Source organism: Vulpes lagopus, chromosome 16 (genome assembly GCF_018345385.1).
Source record: "Vulpes lagopus strain Blue_001 chromosome 16, ASM1834538v1, whole genome shotgun sequence".
In the NCBI taxonomy this organism is placed as follows: domain Eukaryota; kingdom Metazoa; phylum Chordata; class Mammalia; order Carnivora; family Canidae; genus Vulpes; species Vulpes lagopus.
In genome coordinates, this window is record NC_054839.1 from 61,355,681 (window position 1) to 61,372,733 (window position 17,053).

A 17,053-nucleotide genomic window follows, 5' to 3' on the forward strand; every position below is an offset into this window, starting at 1 on the left:
TTACCATTTACATTTTCAAAAATAATTTTGTAATATTATCTTCTAATTCTGTATTTACTGAAAGAAAATATGCCCAAGGGACTTTTAGTTTTTTAACGGAAATGGAAACATGGATCATCCAAGGTAGAAATAACATGTTCATCAATCTGAGTAATCACAGCGTTTATTTAGCACACTCTTGCTTGGTTTTCCTGTGACAGGATATTTCAGGATTCTGTTGTCCTTAGATCTTAAACTGATAGTTGAGGCTTAAAACTTGTTGGGAGAAAAGTGACCACTGCTAATCCATTAATTTTGCTGATGTTGCTCAGACTAAAGTCAAGGGAAACAAGTGGTCAGTTTTAGTAGAGTGCGTAAAACACTTGAGTGGAATGGAAAATGATTTTTAATGCTAGGCAATTGGGGTCCTGAATGGAAGTGTTTCTCATAAAGTAAAACAAGGGTTGACTATTGTAAAGCCAGTAAGCACCGTCTTGTGGCAAACGGGACTGAGTGAAAGCGTGTCCACGAGCTCCGTCTACGCGGGCGCCGGGCTGCTCCTTGAGGTCCTTCTGTAGGATCCTGAAATCCCACTTGATGGGGTGCCTTTAACCCCTCCAGGTGTATTCAGGGAAGTGCCATCGTTTGATTAGTTTTAAAGTGACCCCCCAGAGCATCCCAGAAAGATGAGTGTGTCCCGCCACGTAATGCCTTTCCAGGCCTTCTGTCAGGTGATTGAAATCCACTGCTTGGCCTTCATGAAGCTGCTGTTTTGTGGGACAAAAGTCCCAACCAATAAGCAAAGGACAAAAGAACTCAGTCGTAAAATGAAAAAGATACAAATAGCAGAAATTAGGTAACTTTCCCCACAATAAGAGTATTTTGAAAATGCCTTTTCTTAACTTTATTTTTTTTAAAAAAAGCAAGAGCAACATCTTTTTGAGAACATTTGAGGGACAGAAGTATTTGAAATACAAGAAGTCAGTTTCTCTGTAATCCATTTAATGACTAACTGTTGAGGTTGATGTTGGTCCCTTGAGTTCCCTTTGTCTGGGGCTTAGATCTCTTGAGCTTTTCTCTCTTCAAATTATATGGTTTTTAATATAGTGACCCAGACTGGGATTTCTCTTTATTTTACTTTTCCCTAAACCCTAAGCTGAATACCTGCCTGAAACTACAAAAATTTCACTTAAAAAAATGCTCAATGTTATGAAAGTGTTTAATTTTTAAAATAAGATATTGACAGGTCATCAGGATCTACAGTCCTGATACTTACGTAAGAGACTCTTATGTTTCATTATTCACAGACCTGCACAAATTTCTTTGCCGACTTATTTTTATCTTTTATTATCTTGCTTCCTAAAATTTTGCCAAATATATTTCTTCTGGCTGTCCTCAGTCAGAAACAGAAAAGAGGGATGCCAGGTCTTTTTTTTTTTCCTCTAAAGATTTTATTTATTCATGAGAGACACAGAGAGAGAGAGAGAGGCAGAGACATGGGCAGAGGGAGAAGCAGGCTCCCTGCGGGGAGCCCGACGTGGGACTCGATCCCGGGACCCCGGGGTCACGCCCTGGGCTGAAGGCAGGGCTGAACTGCTGAGCCCCCCGGGTGTCCCCAAGATGACAGGTCTTAATCAGAGAGCATGGAAATGCATTTTCGTACTATTTTATTAGGAATAAACTGTGGGCATTTTTTTTCTTGGGTTTTAGTAGTCATGTTGGGGCAAACATAGGAAGCTAATGAGAGAACAGCAACAAGACCAGTGGCAGGGCCGTGAGTTCCAGGTGTTGGGTCTGTGTAGGAGCAGCCCCAGGCGAACCGCACGATGGTCTGTGCGCGAGGACCTGGCAAACGGGGCTCGCCCCACACAGCTCGCCAGCGTGCGTGTCCTGCCTCGAGGGGAGGACAGTTAAAGGTTCATGTTGAGGGTCCTGCTACATTGATGCCCTCCGGGGGCGAGGGCTGCGGCTCGCTGCAGGCCGGCGGAGGGGCTGCACCGGAGCTGTTGGGTCCGGCCAGCCCGGCCCCTGGGCCCCCGGAGGAGGCCCTGCCCGGTGGGGAACGGGAGGCTCCCGGCCATTGGTCTGTCACCTCAACTCTCAGCCGTCAGACAGGGCAGTTCTTTACCAGTCTCTGCACTATTTTGTGTCGCCTAAAGCTGAATTCCCATCTGCGAGACATCCCATAGCACCTCTGGGTGAGCTGGCTACACACTCCGGGCTTGAACCATGTTTGGTTTGTTCCTTCTCTAACCCTTCCTGTCAGGAGCCCTTTTGCCGTTCGGCCGGAATTACCGGGACCTCACTGTATGGTACTGTCCTCCGCAGACAGTTTTGCCCCCTTGATATTTTCTCACGCGGATAGGAGCCCATTTTTGAGCCATAACTGGTCTTTCAGATGTTGCTTTTTTGTTAATCTCTGGAGTTGACGTTAGAAGGATCTCCGTGTCGGTCTCGCTACTCCTCCGCTTCCCACCAGGAGAGATGTTTGCTGTGACAACAAGTACGGCCATCAGCAGTCTTCAGTCCACTCCCTTCTTGGCCCTGCCAGGGTCTATGGGAACCAAGCGAGGGCCTGCTCCTGTGACAGTGTCACAGTTGGGCAATGGCTTGAGCAGCCTCATAAGGCTCGGCTCCCAGAAGTCTTCCCTGCGCACACGCACGCACACAGGTTGGCTTGCTGGTTTACCAGTGGTGCCCCTTGGGGGGTGCTTTGGTCTTTAGGCGTCTGGAAGCTGATGCTCTTTAGCTCTGGCAATCCCCTGTCTAGAAGACCCATCTTGGGTTTCAAGCATCTGGGTTCTAGAACAACAGGATTTCTAAATTCCTTTTGTTTATGTGGCCCTAAGGGAAAGATCTTTTCCTTTGGGATTCTGAATTCTGGTGGTGGTTCTTACCGTGAACATAAAGTGATTTGGACTCTAATGGTGACATTGCAGTTCCTGTACATGGTTGGTGCCACCATCTATAAACTCCATGATGGCAGCTATAGCTCCTTGTGTATCATTATATCATATGCCTGGAACATAGTAAACATTCTAAATTTTTCTTCAAAATAAGAAATTTAGTAAAGAGGAGAAGAAATCCAGGAATAAAGAAAATAGCAGTGTAGATGTCAGCGTAGCCTATGCAGTGTTGTAAAAAAGTCATTTAAGTCACGTTCAGAGATCAGTGGGTTTTCTTTACATAACCAGATATGAACTTTGGAGGAAATCACACAGAAAGACTTTTATATAGTCAGGCAGAGGCAGCTAAAGTGATAAGGTTATTCTTGAGTAGTTTATAGCCCTTTGGGCGGCAATCGAGTGGTACTTCACATGCTCATGCTTATATCCTAATAAACCATTAGCTGTTTAAAACTTTTAACAGTAATAGCAAAATGATAAGATCAAAGACAGAATTATAGGAGTACTCTTGTCACACAAACACAAAACCTGTTTCATTTCTCCATGTTCATTTTTAGGTGCTGATATACTTGATGTAGTTGTAATCACATTATTTTTCTCTTTTTTTCAGCAAATATGATAACTTTCCAATAAAGTTGTTAGATCTTAATTCTGAACGCACGTTACAAGCTTATGAGACCTGGCATCTTAACACCTGCCTAGAAATTGTGCCAACATAGTTTATGGGCCACCGGTGAGAAAGACTGACTTCTTTAGAGCAGCACATTAAATACCATTTGACTGCTTTTTTCAGCAGTGTACTTTCGGGAATCCACTTTAATTTTGTGGCTCATCAGATTGAAGATATCCTGCTGTACTGGTGGAAGTCGTGGGGAGGATTATTTTCTGTGTTTCCATTCTCTGAATATATCATGATTGAAAATTAGAAGAAAGTAAATACTTGATGCAGTTTGGAAGATCTTTTCTGTTCAGGGTCCTCTTATAGGGAACAAAAAGAATGTTACCAAGTGATGTGTTTACGAAGTGGCTCTGTCAGTAGAACTTGAAATCCTTTTGTAGTTGAGAGGCAATCTAAGTTGGGTATTTCAAAGTAGGATTGTGTGTTTGAATTGTGTCTTTGAACCTTTTCCAACTTTTTCTTCCTGTGTGACCTTGAGTAAGACATCTAATCATAGCAGTAGAAAGCAGGAATAAAGATATCTGAGGCTGACTATGATGATGAGCAGTTTGTGATCTACTGGGTTGTGAAGGTGGAAGAGACATTTAAAATTTGCGTTGGACTCGTTTATCGAACAGTGATTTCAGTTGAGATAAACTGTCAACACGCCCCATTCTTACGAGCCAGTGTAGACGGAGGAGGCAGGGACCTGGAAGCTGTGTGTTCAGCAGGCACTTCTTGGCCACGCTGGCTTCCAGGCATGCTTACCTAGGCTCAGGTCTACTCAGGTAGTAGCCAATGCTGCGGAACAGGGAGGCCCTATCCAGACTTGATTTTTTTCCAGTAGAGCCTGGCCCTGTGTCCGATTGGTTCTCCCTCAAATTGAGACAGATCCTCATTTTTTTTATTTTTCCAATTAACAGCCTTCAGTGCTGAGAGTAAAAGATTTCTGTTAGTCCACATGCCCTGAGTCAATTCTGAATCACAAAACAGATTTTTATACTAGTATGTGTACGTCGGGGGAGGAGGGAATTATAAGATCTTTCTTTCTTTCTTTTTTTTTCCCCCGCCTAGTTGAGAAAAGATAGGTTGTTTGTATTACAGATGGAGTTTGAGTGGAAGAGAGAGAGACCGGTGACAGAGCGATTACACAGCACAAAATATTGTTAATGTAGCCAAGCGCGTTTAGATTCCATACTGACGGAACAGCCGAGACCAAGCCCCCTGGAACTAGTCCAGTTTGAGAATATCTTACTCGTTATATTCATTAAAAGGGTAACTGAAAAACTAGGGGTTGGTTGTAAAATTACTGTTTTTGTTTTTTGGTGAGTGGGTGTTAAATGAACTGTTTTTCAGGAAATAGTGGGGGAAAAAATAGCCACACGCTTTTAGCTAGTTAGTCACTCCTGAATCAATGAGAGTCATCATTTTGTTAATTTCATCAACATGTTCATTTCTTTCAGCTCCATGTTCATGCATGTCTTTTAACCCGGAAACAAGAAGACTGTCCATAGGTCTAGACAATGGTACAATCTCAGTAAGTACACGTCAATAAGATTTCCAGTTGAAATACTTCCCTTCCCGTGGAGTGTGCATATGTGTCTTGTGATGAAAGTTATGTATTAGTTTTTTTCAAACTAACAAATTAATTTTCTTGCTAAGCGAAGTGGACATTGCAGTGCAGCCGATTACGGTGAGGGGTAGGGAGTCTCAGTTTAAACGTTGACAAGATTCAGCTTGCCTCGCCGTGGACACGGTGGCTAGGAGAGGAGCTTTGTGAGGCCAGTGAGCGAGCTGCTTGAGTCTGAGTGAGCGGGAGCCCGCAGTCATCAGATGGCTCGTCATGGCCCATCGGTCACATGCTTCCTCGACCAGCAACAGAACACCAGGGAAATGTCTTCTTTGACCCGCATGTCTGATCTCTGATACTTGATGTTTTCCTCCTTTCCCTCTTCTCTGCTCCTTCTTGTCTTAACTCCCTCGAACATGTGAGTAGAGTCCAGTAAATTGTATGAATTGTTAAAGCACAGACTCTGCAGAGGCCTCAGGGTAGATTCAGATAAGTGTTAGGCTCTTTTTTTATTATAGATCTTGAGGGAACTAAAGTGATTAGGGATTGGAATTTCAGGTTTTACCACTTACTTAATCATCTTTTTATATATTTAATCTTAGCTGGTATATTAGCTAAAGGTAACAAGACCGATCTGGTAAATTCTCCATTTTGGTAAATCAGCCAGTATTGCCTTCAGACCCAGCAAGAGAGGCCCTTCTTTGGGGCCCTGAGTGAGAGAACGCTGTTCTGGTCACATTTCCCCACAGGACGAAGGACCTAAGCGGTCAAGGGGGTGTGCGCAGCCTGGGCCCTCACACCACCACCCCTTGTTCTGAGGACCTGAATGACGTTTTCCTGGCCCCAAACAGCAGAGAGCCTGCACGTACTATATTGTGGAGCTTTCAGGGGTCCGAAAATTCTAGAGTCACTCCTGCACTGCCAGGTGGTTGAAGGGCTATTTGTCAGGATTAGCAGAGGAGAACATATTTCATTTAAAAATATTTCATTTAATAGTTTAACTTGATGTATGACTTTTAAGTAGTTAGACATATGGAATGTGGGTTTCCATCTGTAATCTAACCTGATTCTTACAAGGGGTCTGAAGAGGTGGGCTTGAAATTTTCCATTTGGTCTTTAGTCAGAACATTTGTTTGGTGACATTTATGGAAATTTTAACAATATTGTTATATGTAAATCTGCCTATTGACAAATATTTATGCAGTTTCTATAATGTCCAATGCAGTCGGTAGGTCTGTAAACTCTGTTCTGTAGGAGGACAGAAGAGAAGTGAATGATACAGATCTTCATCTGCTCGAAGGAGAGTTATTTTTAAAAAGTGGGATGTGGCGGGGGGATAAATTTATTTTTAAAAGATGAAGGAGGGGGGTAACTGGATTGTTCAGTGAACTGAAATGTTCACTGCAAAGGAAATCTGAAAAGATGAGCTAAGATCTATATATTGTCCAGCAGTTCATGGGACCGTATATGTAGCACTCACTGTCCATGAAAAGGCTGAAGTGTATATAACATATGGGTGAGGTGAGTCTTTGCGTTTTTTGGAATCAGCGTAGGTGGTTAATGGGTGCTGATAAATTTGGCTCTGAAGGTAAGAAAGGTGAGCAAAGTAAGTAAGTCACGGAGAGTTCTGGCTGTTTATCGTGTACAGGAGGAGAGACCGTCTTAGCCATTACTCCCTTAGTAAATGAAACTGCTGGAGAAGCAGAACGTAAATCAAGGGGTCTCGGCTGGGGTTCTTCTGTAGGGATGTCGGTGCAGCGTGAATGTACCAGACCTTACCTTACCCTGATCTTCTAGAGGAGATTAAGGACCCAGCTCCCATGACATAATTCCTTAAAAGGACCTGTTTTATGTTGTGGAAGAGGATGAATTAATTGTATATGCTCCCTCTTCTCATGTGAAGAACTGTGAAGAGCTGAGTTAGGGGAGGGCACCTGGAGAGAAGGGCTTAAGGTTCAGCGTTCTCATGGGGGTGAGAAGTACTTACAGAGTCTCAGCTGTTGAATAGTTTGTGGACGTGAGAAATCCTGTGCAGACTATTCATTCTCTGTTCCCTGAATATAGCAAATACATTTTAAAAAGAAATACGGTTAACTTTTTTTTTTTTTTTGGTTAACTTATTTTAAAAGAAAGAGAGAGGCTATCAGAAAGTAAATCCTTGTTTCTGTTTATTCTACCGAATAAAAAGGATTCAAGAAGTAGTTAACCTCAAGTAATCGGATGAATTGGAGATGAAGCAGAGACGACCGCACAGACCATGCTCACAAAAACTTGTCTGCAAAAGGAAGGACAGGGAGAGGGAGCGCTGCACCAGGATGAGCCCTTAGACGAGCAGCAGGGGGGTCCTGCACCACTTGGAGACTGTAGCCGTGGGGAAGAGACAGTTATGAGATGTAGGAGGGGAACGGCCTTTCAGCTTCTCACGAAGCAGCAGGTCAGGTCACCACTACTGAGAGGAGCTAGAATGGGTGAGGCCGTGCTTTCATGTCTGCACATCCTGCTCTCGCGGACCTTGTCTTCCCAACCCCCTTTCTGCCATCGTGGTCTGCAGAGCCCCAATTATCTCTCAGAGCCTCTTTCCAATGTCCTCTTTTCCATTTTTTTTTTTTTTTTTTTTTTGGTTTTGTTGTGTTTTGGTGGGTGGTTCCTAAGGTCCACCAGTAGAAGTTAATCACCCGGCTTACTCCGTAGCTTAGCTATACTGAATTGCTCATTTAACTCGTTTTGTAAAAAGTTTTCAAGTCTGTCTCTTCCATTAAAGTTTTGAGTGTTGAGGACTTGACCGGCCTTTTGTTCATCTCCTCTCCCAGTGGATCTCAGTGTGGCTCCTTGTACAGATTAGGGACTCAGTGAATAGTTTGCCGAATAAGTTGTTGACTAAAGTGCAAACGCTCTTACTATTTAGGGTAGCTGGCTGCGATAAGCACCTGCTTGAATTCTGAGATAATTTATTTGTATAATTCTGTTGCCATTCAAAATGGTTGTCACAATGGAATCACCTTCTGCAGGGGAAAACGTTATGGCAATAGAATTCATGTTGAGTTTTCAGAAATGTCATCTGTTTTAATGTCCAAAAAGTCAGTCCTATTGTGCAGGCTATTCATGCTGAAGTGGGACTTTGAAATTTTCTGTCAATTCTAACATGTGGCTTCTGGTCTCTGAAAGCTTACTCAGTTGGAGGAAAAGGGAGAGTGAAATTAGGGAATAAGTAACACAGAGTAAAAAAATAACAGCCCCAGCCGCAGCACACCAGTGAGTGCGATGCCGACAGGACAGCGAGGTGAGGAGAGCGTGGGAGGTAACGGTCCGGGTCGGCTCCGTGGAGACTGGATGTGAACTGGGTGTTGGCAGTGGGCTGGGGTTCCTTTGGCTGAAGATGGGAAGGGAAGGTATTTCAGGCAAGGTGAATGGCATAGGGGAGGGAAACATGGCGGGAAGAGAGGGCAGGAAAGGTTTGGGGACAAAAGAACCAGTTTGAGAAGTAGAGATAGTGTACAAGGTGGTTGGGGTCCTGGCTCAGGACGAGCAGTTGGCCTATGAAGGAGCTCGATCCCCAGCAGGGAGGATCCCCCTCCAGCATCCCCGGCAGAGTTTCTAAGGTATTTGGGAAGGATAACTGGTAAGGAAATGTCCACGCAGAAATGAAAGAACTTCCTTGAGCCAATTTTCACCGACCCTACTGAATAACGCCGTAGTCACAGACATGTGTAGATGCTAATCTTTATAAATATATGGATTTTCTGCTTCATCAGAACTGTTCGTGGGTGGGCAGCCCGGGTGGCTCAGCTGTTTAGCGCCGCCTTCAGCCTGAGGTGTGACCCCGGGGTCCTGGGATCGAGTCCTCCGTGGGGCTCCCCACAGGGAGCCTGCTTCTCCCTCTGCCTGCGTCTCTGCTTCTCTCCTTGAGTCTCTCATGAATAAATAAATAAAATCTTTAAAAAAAAATGTTAATGAACTGAAGTTTTTTATTGAAATCTTGCCGGATAAATGCATATTCATTGAAGGTTTTTTTTTTTTTTAAACAAATCCCCCAAATCATAAATCTCTGTTCTCTGAAGGTTGTTTCCATATATGTGCTTCTGGTAAGTTTGGAATGAGAAGAAAAGATTGACGTTTACGATGCTTAGCGTTCAGGATAATGGTCATGATGCCGACCGTGCACGGCTGTGTCCTGTTGTGGTCGTTCCTGTGGGGATTGTGCTCCTGTGGGGATTGTGCTCCCGTGGCACATGCCACTGTCAGCTCACAGGGCTGTGCAGGGGGTGGAAGGAGAGAGAAGACACGGTGCTGCGCCTCCGTTTCGCCCCGACACTGGGTGTGTACCCAGCGCCCGGCCCCAGGGGCCCTGTCTGTCACCCAAGGACGCCAAGACCCACGGCATCCCTGGGCCGGGAGGCAGCTGTCCACCCAGCTGGGAGCCCTGCGTGCCTGGCGAGCTGCGTGTCCTGCTGCCCGGGCCGCATCCGGGGCCGTCGGGGGCCGTCGGGAGCCGCCGCCTAGTGCAGAGAGTGTTCCTGCTCAAGGCTTTCCATCCCGCCCGTGGTCCTGGCCCACGGGCAGCTTGTGTCTGTTTTTCCACAGTGTCCTGGCCGTGTGGCCTCGTTCGTCTGTGGGGCTGTGTCCTTCGCTAGGCCGACCTGGCGGGAGGCAGAGGCCTCGTGTGCTTCAGTCTGTGTCCCCACGGAGTCCCCGGCCCACCACGGACGCTCTGCAGCATCAAAGCGTGGAAGGAAGGCGTTTAGTTGGGGTGGTCCGGGTGCTGACAGCTCAGTGGGCGCTTAGCCCAGGCCGTAGTTGCTCCGACGGCCGGCACGCGACAGTTGGGGCGCACGGAAGAACCTGGTGTCCATCCTCTGCTGCTTGAAACTCATAAACGGAGCTTCACTAAAGCAAACGACCAAGAAGTGGAAGCAGAAATACGACCTGCTCCTGACGCCTGGTGGGCCCCCAGACTGCGCTGTTGAGGAGTCTTTCAGGGCCTCTTCTTTTGCTTAGACTACAGCTCTGTTGAGCGTCTGGGATTGCTGCAGGAATATACCGTCCCACGCCGTTTCCTATCATTTGGAGATTCCTGTTTTACAGATGAGATTAACAGCCTTCCGAGAGCATCGCTCTGTGTCACCGGCACTTACTCCCTGGGCGGTGTGCCTGAGGCTGCTTCACCTGGTGGATGCCCAGGGGTGTACGCCTTGGCAGGATCCCAGGGATTGGGCGTCTGCGTCGCAGGAGTCAGGCAAAGGGTCCGGTTGCACCAGGGAGGCAAAAAGTGTCCCCTTCCAGAAGGCTGATGCTTCCAGCAAGAGACGTGCAGGAGGTCACTTTTTCAAATAAAAGGAGAAATTACCTTTTTGAAAATATAATCCTTAGCATCCACTACAAGGTCACTGAAGAATCGTCATTGCTGTTTTAATCACCCAAAACCAGTGTCTCGAACTCCCCGGGTGTTTTCTCATATTCTGAAGGTCTGAGGTATTGTATGTCTTAGTCCTCACGTGTGGCCGTGAGAGCAGCAGGAGTCGTGACCGGTGCCTGGCCCCTGCTTTCCTGGGGCCGTTCTCACCAGTACTGCCAACCCAGGGGCTGAGGACGACAGAATTTATTTTCTCCCAGGGCCAGAGACTAAAGTCCCAGCCAGGTGGTGACAGGGCCCCTTCTGAGGCTCTACGAGAGAACCCTCGTTTCCTCCCAGCTTCTGGTGGTTGCTGGAAGTCTTGGCTCGTAGATGTGTCCCTCCAACCCCTGCCTCTGTTTTCATGTCCCCTTCTTCTCCGTGTCTCCGTGTTTATACGTGGCCTTCTTACAAGGACAGCAGTACTGGATGGAGAGCTCACCCTAGGGACGCCTGGGGGGCTCAGCGGTCGAGCGTCTGCCTTTGGCTCCAGATGTGACCCCAGGGTCCTGGGATTGAGTCCGGCATCGGGCTCCCCGCAGGGAGCCTGCTTCTCCTCTGCCTGGTCTCTGCCTCTTTCTCTGTGTCTCTCATGAGTAAATAAATAAAATCTCAAAAAAAAAAAAAAAAAACCTCATCGTAATCCAGCATGATCTCATCCTAACTAATTACATCTGTAAAGGCCTTTGCTCCCAATAAGATCACATCCTGAGGTTCCAATGGCCATGAATTTAGGGAAGATCCTGTTCAACCCAGGATACCTGATAATACTATACGCACAGTGTCTCCTACCGTGTTCTAACCGTTGATTAGGAAGCAGTTTGGTGACTATGCACCATGATGGCTCCGGGAAGAAGTATCCAGCGATATGAAAAGGTGATTCAACATCCTCTTGGAGGAGACAAGGAGATACTAGAATTGAAAGGGACCTTCATTCTTCTACAGCTAATGCCCCCCTCCCCTAGACTGTGATGTATTGTAGGTCACGTGTTAAGAACTGGTGGCAGAGCTAGGATTCTCCTCTTACGATGCCAAGTTCATTTTTTTCCCGTGCCACTAAGCCCAGCCGCAGGGAGTTGCCCCACGATGGTCACTACTGGATTGGAGGCTCATGTTATTCCATGCATTTAGCCATGGCTAAAAAGGTGTAAAAAAAAAAAAAAAGAAGAAGCAGCAGCAGAAAAGAATTTGAGCCTTTCATGTAACGAGATGGTTTGGGTGAGTTGTTTCTTCCTGTGGTTGTAACGAGCGCACGTGGGACGTCGTGTTCTCGGTGGTGACAGCCTGCGGATACCGGGCGTCAGCTGCTACCCGCGCTGAGCATCCAGCCGGGCCGCTCCTGCGGGAGAGATCCTGGTGCCTCCCGACGTCCGTACTCACGGAGGAGCTGTTTCTCTGCTTAGCAGGACGGGCCCTGGGGTGCCGACGTGTGCTCATCCAGTGTGATTCACTGACGGTGGTTTTGTCAAAGACCGTGCTTCCTGTCGGGGTGGGCGTCAGCGCGTCGTTAGGGTTTTGTGTGGATCACAGACCTCCTCAGCACGTCTCAAGGATCAGCTTCTCTCCTCAGTTACGTCACCGTGCGTGTCATCCTGTCCTCTTTTGTTCCTAAAACTCGGTCAAGTGGTAGTGAATGCAGATGCCAAGGGCACTCTTTGGCTCAGGGTTATTTTGTGGCATCTCCATTGCAGTCACGGACTTTCGAAGGGCTTCTTGGTCCCACTGTTACGCGGATTCTGCAGCGTGCGTGTCCGCAGGAACTCCCGGATTCCCCTGCCTTAAATCGGGTGCTGAGGAGATGCAGTGTAGCACATGGTAGGTTGACATCGCTTACCCGTCGTCTCCAGACATGATCTGCCACAAAGGATGGCCTCCCGGGGACCTGGAATTACTGATTCAGATGGCGGTCGTCCTCGTCTCTTGAGCACGTCACGTGGTGTATCTGTGTTCCAGAAGGGCCATGGCTGGGAGCTGATGAGCGCATCATGTTCCAAGTGACTTTCTCTTAGTCTAACATCTCTAATGTCTGCCTCCTCCCTGGATCCTGCCCATTGGTTATTGGTTTCTGGTTTTTTTCTTTTTTAAGCATTATTTATTTATTTAACCAGGGGGACCCAAGTAGGGGGCAGGGATAGAAGGAGAGGGAGAAGCAGGCTCCCCGCTGAGCAGGGAGCCCGATGCGGGGCCTGATCCCAGGACCCTGAGTGCATGACCCAAGCCGAAGGCAGACACTTAACCCACTGAGCCACCCAGGCCCCCGTTTTTGTTTTTTGTTTTTTTTTTTAAGATTTTATTATTCATATGAGATAGAAAGAGAGAGCACGATCACACAGCAGGGAGAGGCGGGGTGGGAGAGGGAGAGTGCCAAGCCCCCCCCCGCCGACAGAGAGCTCCGTGTGGGGCTGTCTCAGACCCTGAGATCATGACCTGAGCTTATCAGGAGTCGGTCCTTAACCCACTGGGCCACCCAGGCACCTGTTATTGTTTTGTTTTAACAAGAACAAAGACATCATAGCTCTGTTCTGTCCCAGAGTCGCAGTCCTCCCAGGACCCGTCCCCGTGACTCTGCACCCCCGCCCCGGCTCTGCAACTCCGCCCCGAGATCTCCTTGGGGCCTGACCTGCTGACATTTTTAGGTCGTCGTCTTTGGCCTCCTGCAGCATTTAGCTCTTGTCTTTCTTCCTGAAATAGTCTCCTGATTTGTGTCCACAGCCCTGTGCTCCCCCGGCTTTCCCCCGTTTTCTGGCTGGTCCGTTTCCTTTTCTTTTTTTTTTTTTTTAATTTTTATTTATTTATTCATGAGAGATACAGACAGAGAGGCAGAGACACAGGCAGAGGGAGAAGCAGGCTCCATGCACCGGGAGTCCGACGTGGGATTCGATCCTGGGTCTGCAGGATCGCGCCCTGGGCCAAAGGCAGGCGTCAAACCGCTGCGCCCCCCAGGGATCCCTGGCCGGTCCGTTTTCAGCACAGAGGCCGGTAGCCAGCTCTGGCTCAGCTTCCCCTCCCTGGGCTGTGGTCCCCGGGGCACGGCTCCGTGGGCGCCCCTGTGACCGTGGCCCCAACGTGTTGATCTCTGCGCGGAGCTCTTCTCTGACGTTCCGCTTCCTCCGTATTTCCTGTGACTGGTTCCCGGGTCCCAACCTCGCCGGGTTCCCCCCGGCCCCGCCCGCACCCTCCTCCCGGTCTGCTCCGGGCCCGCGGTGGCCTCCGTGGCGTCCTCCCGTGCCCACCCTGCCTCCTGCAGTCCGCTTTCCGTACTGGCGGCGGGAGGATGTGCAGGTACGCGCTTGACCTTGCCGTTCCCCTGCCAGGCCCCTCGGTGCTTCCCTTGCTCCTGGGCACGGGCTCCGAGTCTCCCGTGGCCCTGCCCCTGCGGGACCTGGGCCTTTCCTCCACTGCCTCCTTTAGCTCGGCGCCCTCCCCTCTGGAGTTTCAGCCGCAGCTACTTTCTGTTGTTCTTATTTTTTTTTTTAAGATTTTATTCGTTTATTCAGGAGAGACCCAGGGAGAGACGCAGGCAGCGGGAGAAGCAGGCTCCCTGACTCGATCCGGGCCACCAGGGCCGCGGTGGGTGCGGGAGGCCCATCAGCTTTCCTCGCCCGTCCCGCCGCCCCGCTCGCGCAACCCACGCGGCCCTGCTTGGACACGCGTGTACTTGTTGCTGGGAGACCCAGAGGCAGAGACCTGAGGGGGGTCGATCCCGGGACGGGGGAGGGAGGGAGGCGCGGGAGCGCGGGCCTGGGGCTCGGGAGTTCGGTGCCCGGCTGTGCCCCAGGTCCCTGGGGGCCACCGCCAAGGAGAGGCGCTCGCCGGAGCAAGTGCCCCGCGTGCTTCGGTGCCCGCTCCCTCACCCCTCACCCCCCGCCGGCGGCTGCCCTGCTCTCGGTTCACGGCGGTGCCAGGGCCCAAGGACCTGCCGGCGGGCCTGTGGCGCCCGGAGCACAAGCCACGGCTACAGAGGGGCAGGGCCGCCCGCCCCGGGGCCCAGGAGGAGGGAGGAGGGCCAGGCCGGGGGGCGGCGGGTATGGGGGGCGGCTGCTGTGTCCATGCCCCCCGCCCCCCACGGAGCCGCCTGAGCGCCCAGCCTCTGCCTCGCGCTCCCCTCCATGATCCGTGCCCCCTGAGCCCCGTGCAGACTCTGCACTTCCCCGCCCTCCGGCCGCGGCCAGGACACCTGCGGGAGGTCATCCCCGGGGCCCAGCGCCTCCCTCCCCCCTCACCCCTGGGGCAGGCTCCATGGCCTGGCCCGCCCGCAGCAGGAGGCAGGGCCGCGTCTCCCCTCCAGCCTCGCAGCGCTCGCGGCCCTCGCCCGCTGACGTCAGAACGCCCTGCACACTTCCTCGGCCTCCGTTCCACTGGTTCCTTAAAAATCTCCGTGTCCAGGGGCCCCCGGGGGGCTCAGCGGTGGAGCGTCGGCCTCCGGCCCAGGCTGTGACCCCGGGTCCTGGGATCAAGTCCTGCACTGGGTTCCCTGCGGGGAGCCTGCCTCTGCCTCTGCCTCTGCAGGGTCCCTGCCTCTCTCTCTGTCTCTCATGAGCAAATAAAGAAAATCTTTAAAAAACAGTCTCTGCTGCACATTTCGCTCGGGCTGCTGCTCTGAGCCCCACGTCGGTCCTGCCGTCTCTTGTCCGTGGTCACCAGCTCCCGCCGTCACATACTCCGCGTCCTGCTGCCATCACGCCACTCCTCTGCGTGTAGAGTCAACAGCTTCCCAAGGGCGAGCCCCCACCTGTCAGCTCCGGCCCATTCCTTCAGCCTCACCTGTCACAGCCCTCCTGCCCTGCTATCACACTTGCTCGGTTCACACATCAGTGCCCGTGCACGCGGGGCCCCCTTGCCTACGGCCGGCTTCCCGTCCCTTGAGAAGCTCCTCTCCCACCTGTAAGAATGGGCTGCGGGCCCCAAACCCGTTCTTAGGAGAAGCCCGCTGTACCCCAGGGCAGGGTGAAAGGGTCTCCCTGCGGGTCCTCACAGCGCTGAGCTCAGACTCGCACGCCAGCGCCTGTGATGCCTTCAGCCTACGTGCAGGTTTCATTTATAAGACTGTGGGTTAAATAAGATAACGTCTGCCGTTGCTGAGACGGTCTGGTCCGTGGGAGTCATTTCGCAAGTGCTGAATTGCCTTGTTTTCCTGACCTCCGTGGGCCTGAGCAGCTCGAAGGCTGGGAACGTGGTAAAGGCACAGCCACGTGGAGTGCCCGCCGCAGAGCCTTCCGCAGATGGGAACCTCCGTAGTCGCTGTCGGAGGAATCAAGGCCAACCAGTTCCGTTTGCATTTCTGTCCAGAAGTTCTCTCTCCTTTCCTTCCATTCCGACCGTCGGGTCGGCCTTCTAGTTCTTTTTTTTTTTTTTTTTTTTTTTATGGTAGTCACCAGAGAGAGAGAGAGAGAGAGAGGCAGAGGGAGAAGCAGGTTCCATGCACCGGGAGCCCGACGTGGGATTCGATCCCGGGTCTCCAGGATCGCGCCCTGGGCCAAAGGCAGGCACCAAACCGCTGCGCCACCCAGGGATCCCCTAGAAGTTCTTGTTTCCTTCCGCTCTCTGCTGTGGGGTCAACACGCTTGGCCTTCGCACGTCAGGGGCGGGCGTCCTGGTGTTGAGGTGACCACTTGGCCTCCAGAGAAATCTGCATCTCAACTCCAGCTCTCCCGTCTTTTAGCTGCATAATAATGGGCAGGTTGGTTAACTTCACATGAACCTTAATTTACTCCCTGTAGATTGGGAATAATCACATGTGCCTCTTGGGATTTTTATGAGGATTACAAGAGATCGTTTATATAAAGGCCTTAATAACTGGTAATTATTACTTCTGTAGCAGAAATTCTGTTCAAGAAGAGATGAACTTTAATTTACTTTTTGATGGGGTTAACAGTTTTATTTAAATTAAAGAGTATGATTTGTTACATGATTATTTGCCATTTAAGTTCAAAGAGAATTTTTTTAAAGCAGAGCTTATTTTTTTGTTTTTTACTTTATTTTTTTAAAGATTATATTTATTTATTAATGGGAGAGAGAGAGGCAGAGGGAGAAGCAGGCTCCATGCAGGCAGCTTGACGTGGGACTCGATCCCAGGTCTCCAGGATCAGGTCCCGGGCTAAAGGCGCCACCAAACTACTGAGCCACCTGGGCTGCCCAGAACTTATTTTTTTAAAAGATTATTTGTTTGAGAGAGAGAGAGCGTGTGGGGGAGGGCCACGGGAGGGTGTAGGAGAGATGCAGACCCTGCTGAGCGTGGAGCCTGATGCTGAGCCAGCCTCTCCTCAGGACCCTGAGATCATGACCTGAGCTGAAATCGAGAGTCAGGTACTTCACTGAGTCAGCCACCCCGGGGCCCCTACACATAATCTTCTAAAATCATAATTTTAAGCCACTTTGTTTCATGTGAGCACCTTTTTGGGGGCCAGTAAAAGTGGGTTTTATGTGTAATAACGCTTTCTATTTGTGCTTACGACTACCTATCTGCACTTTCTTTGGTTTGAATAATGTTCAGGCTGAAGATAATTGAACATTTTAGCAGAGAGACGATGGTTAGAAATAGTTCACCGTGT

The 17,053-nt window shown here is 49.9% G+C and overlaps 1 protein-coding gene across 4 annotated transcripts in view; it reads left to right on the plus strand.

Moving 5' to 3' along the window:
• WDFY2 (WD repeat and FYVE domain containing 2) overlaps window positions 1-17,053 on the plus strand; it is a 158,012-nt gene that overhangs the window by 75,222 nt on the left and 65,737 nt on the right. For all 4 annotated transcript variants that reach the window (XM_041731090.1, XM_041731088.1, XM_041731089.1 and 1 more), the window contains exon 3: window positions 5,007-5,080. In XM_041731090.1, coding sequence (XP_041587024.1) covers window positions 5,007-5,080 — 74 coding nt within the window. The remainder of the gene's footprint in view (window positions 1-5,006; window positions 5,081-17,053) is intronic.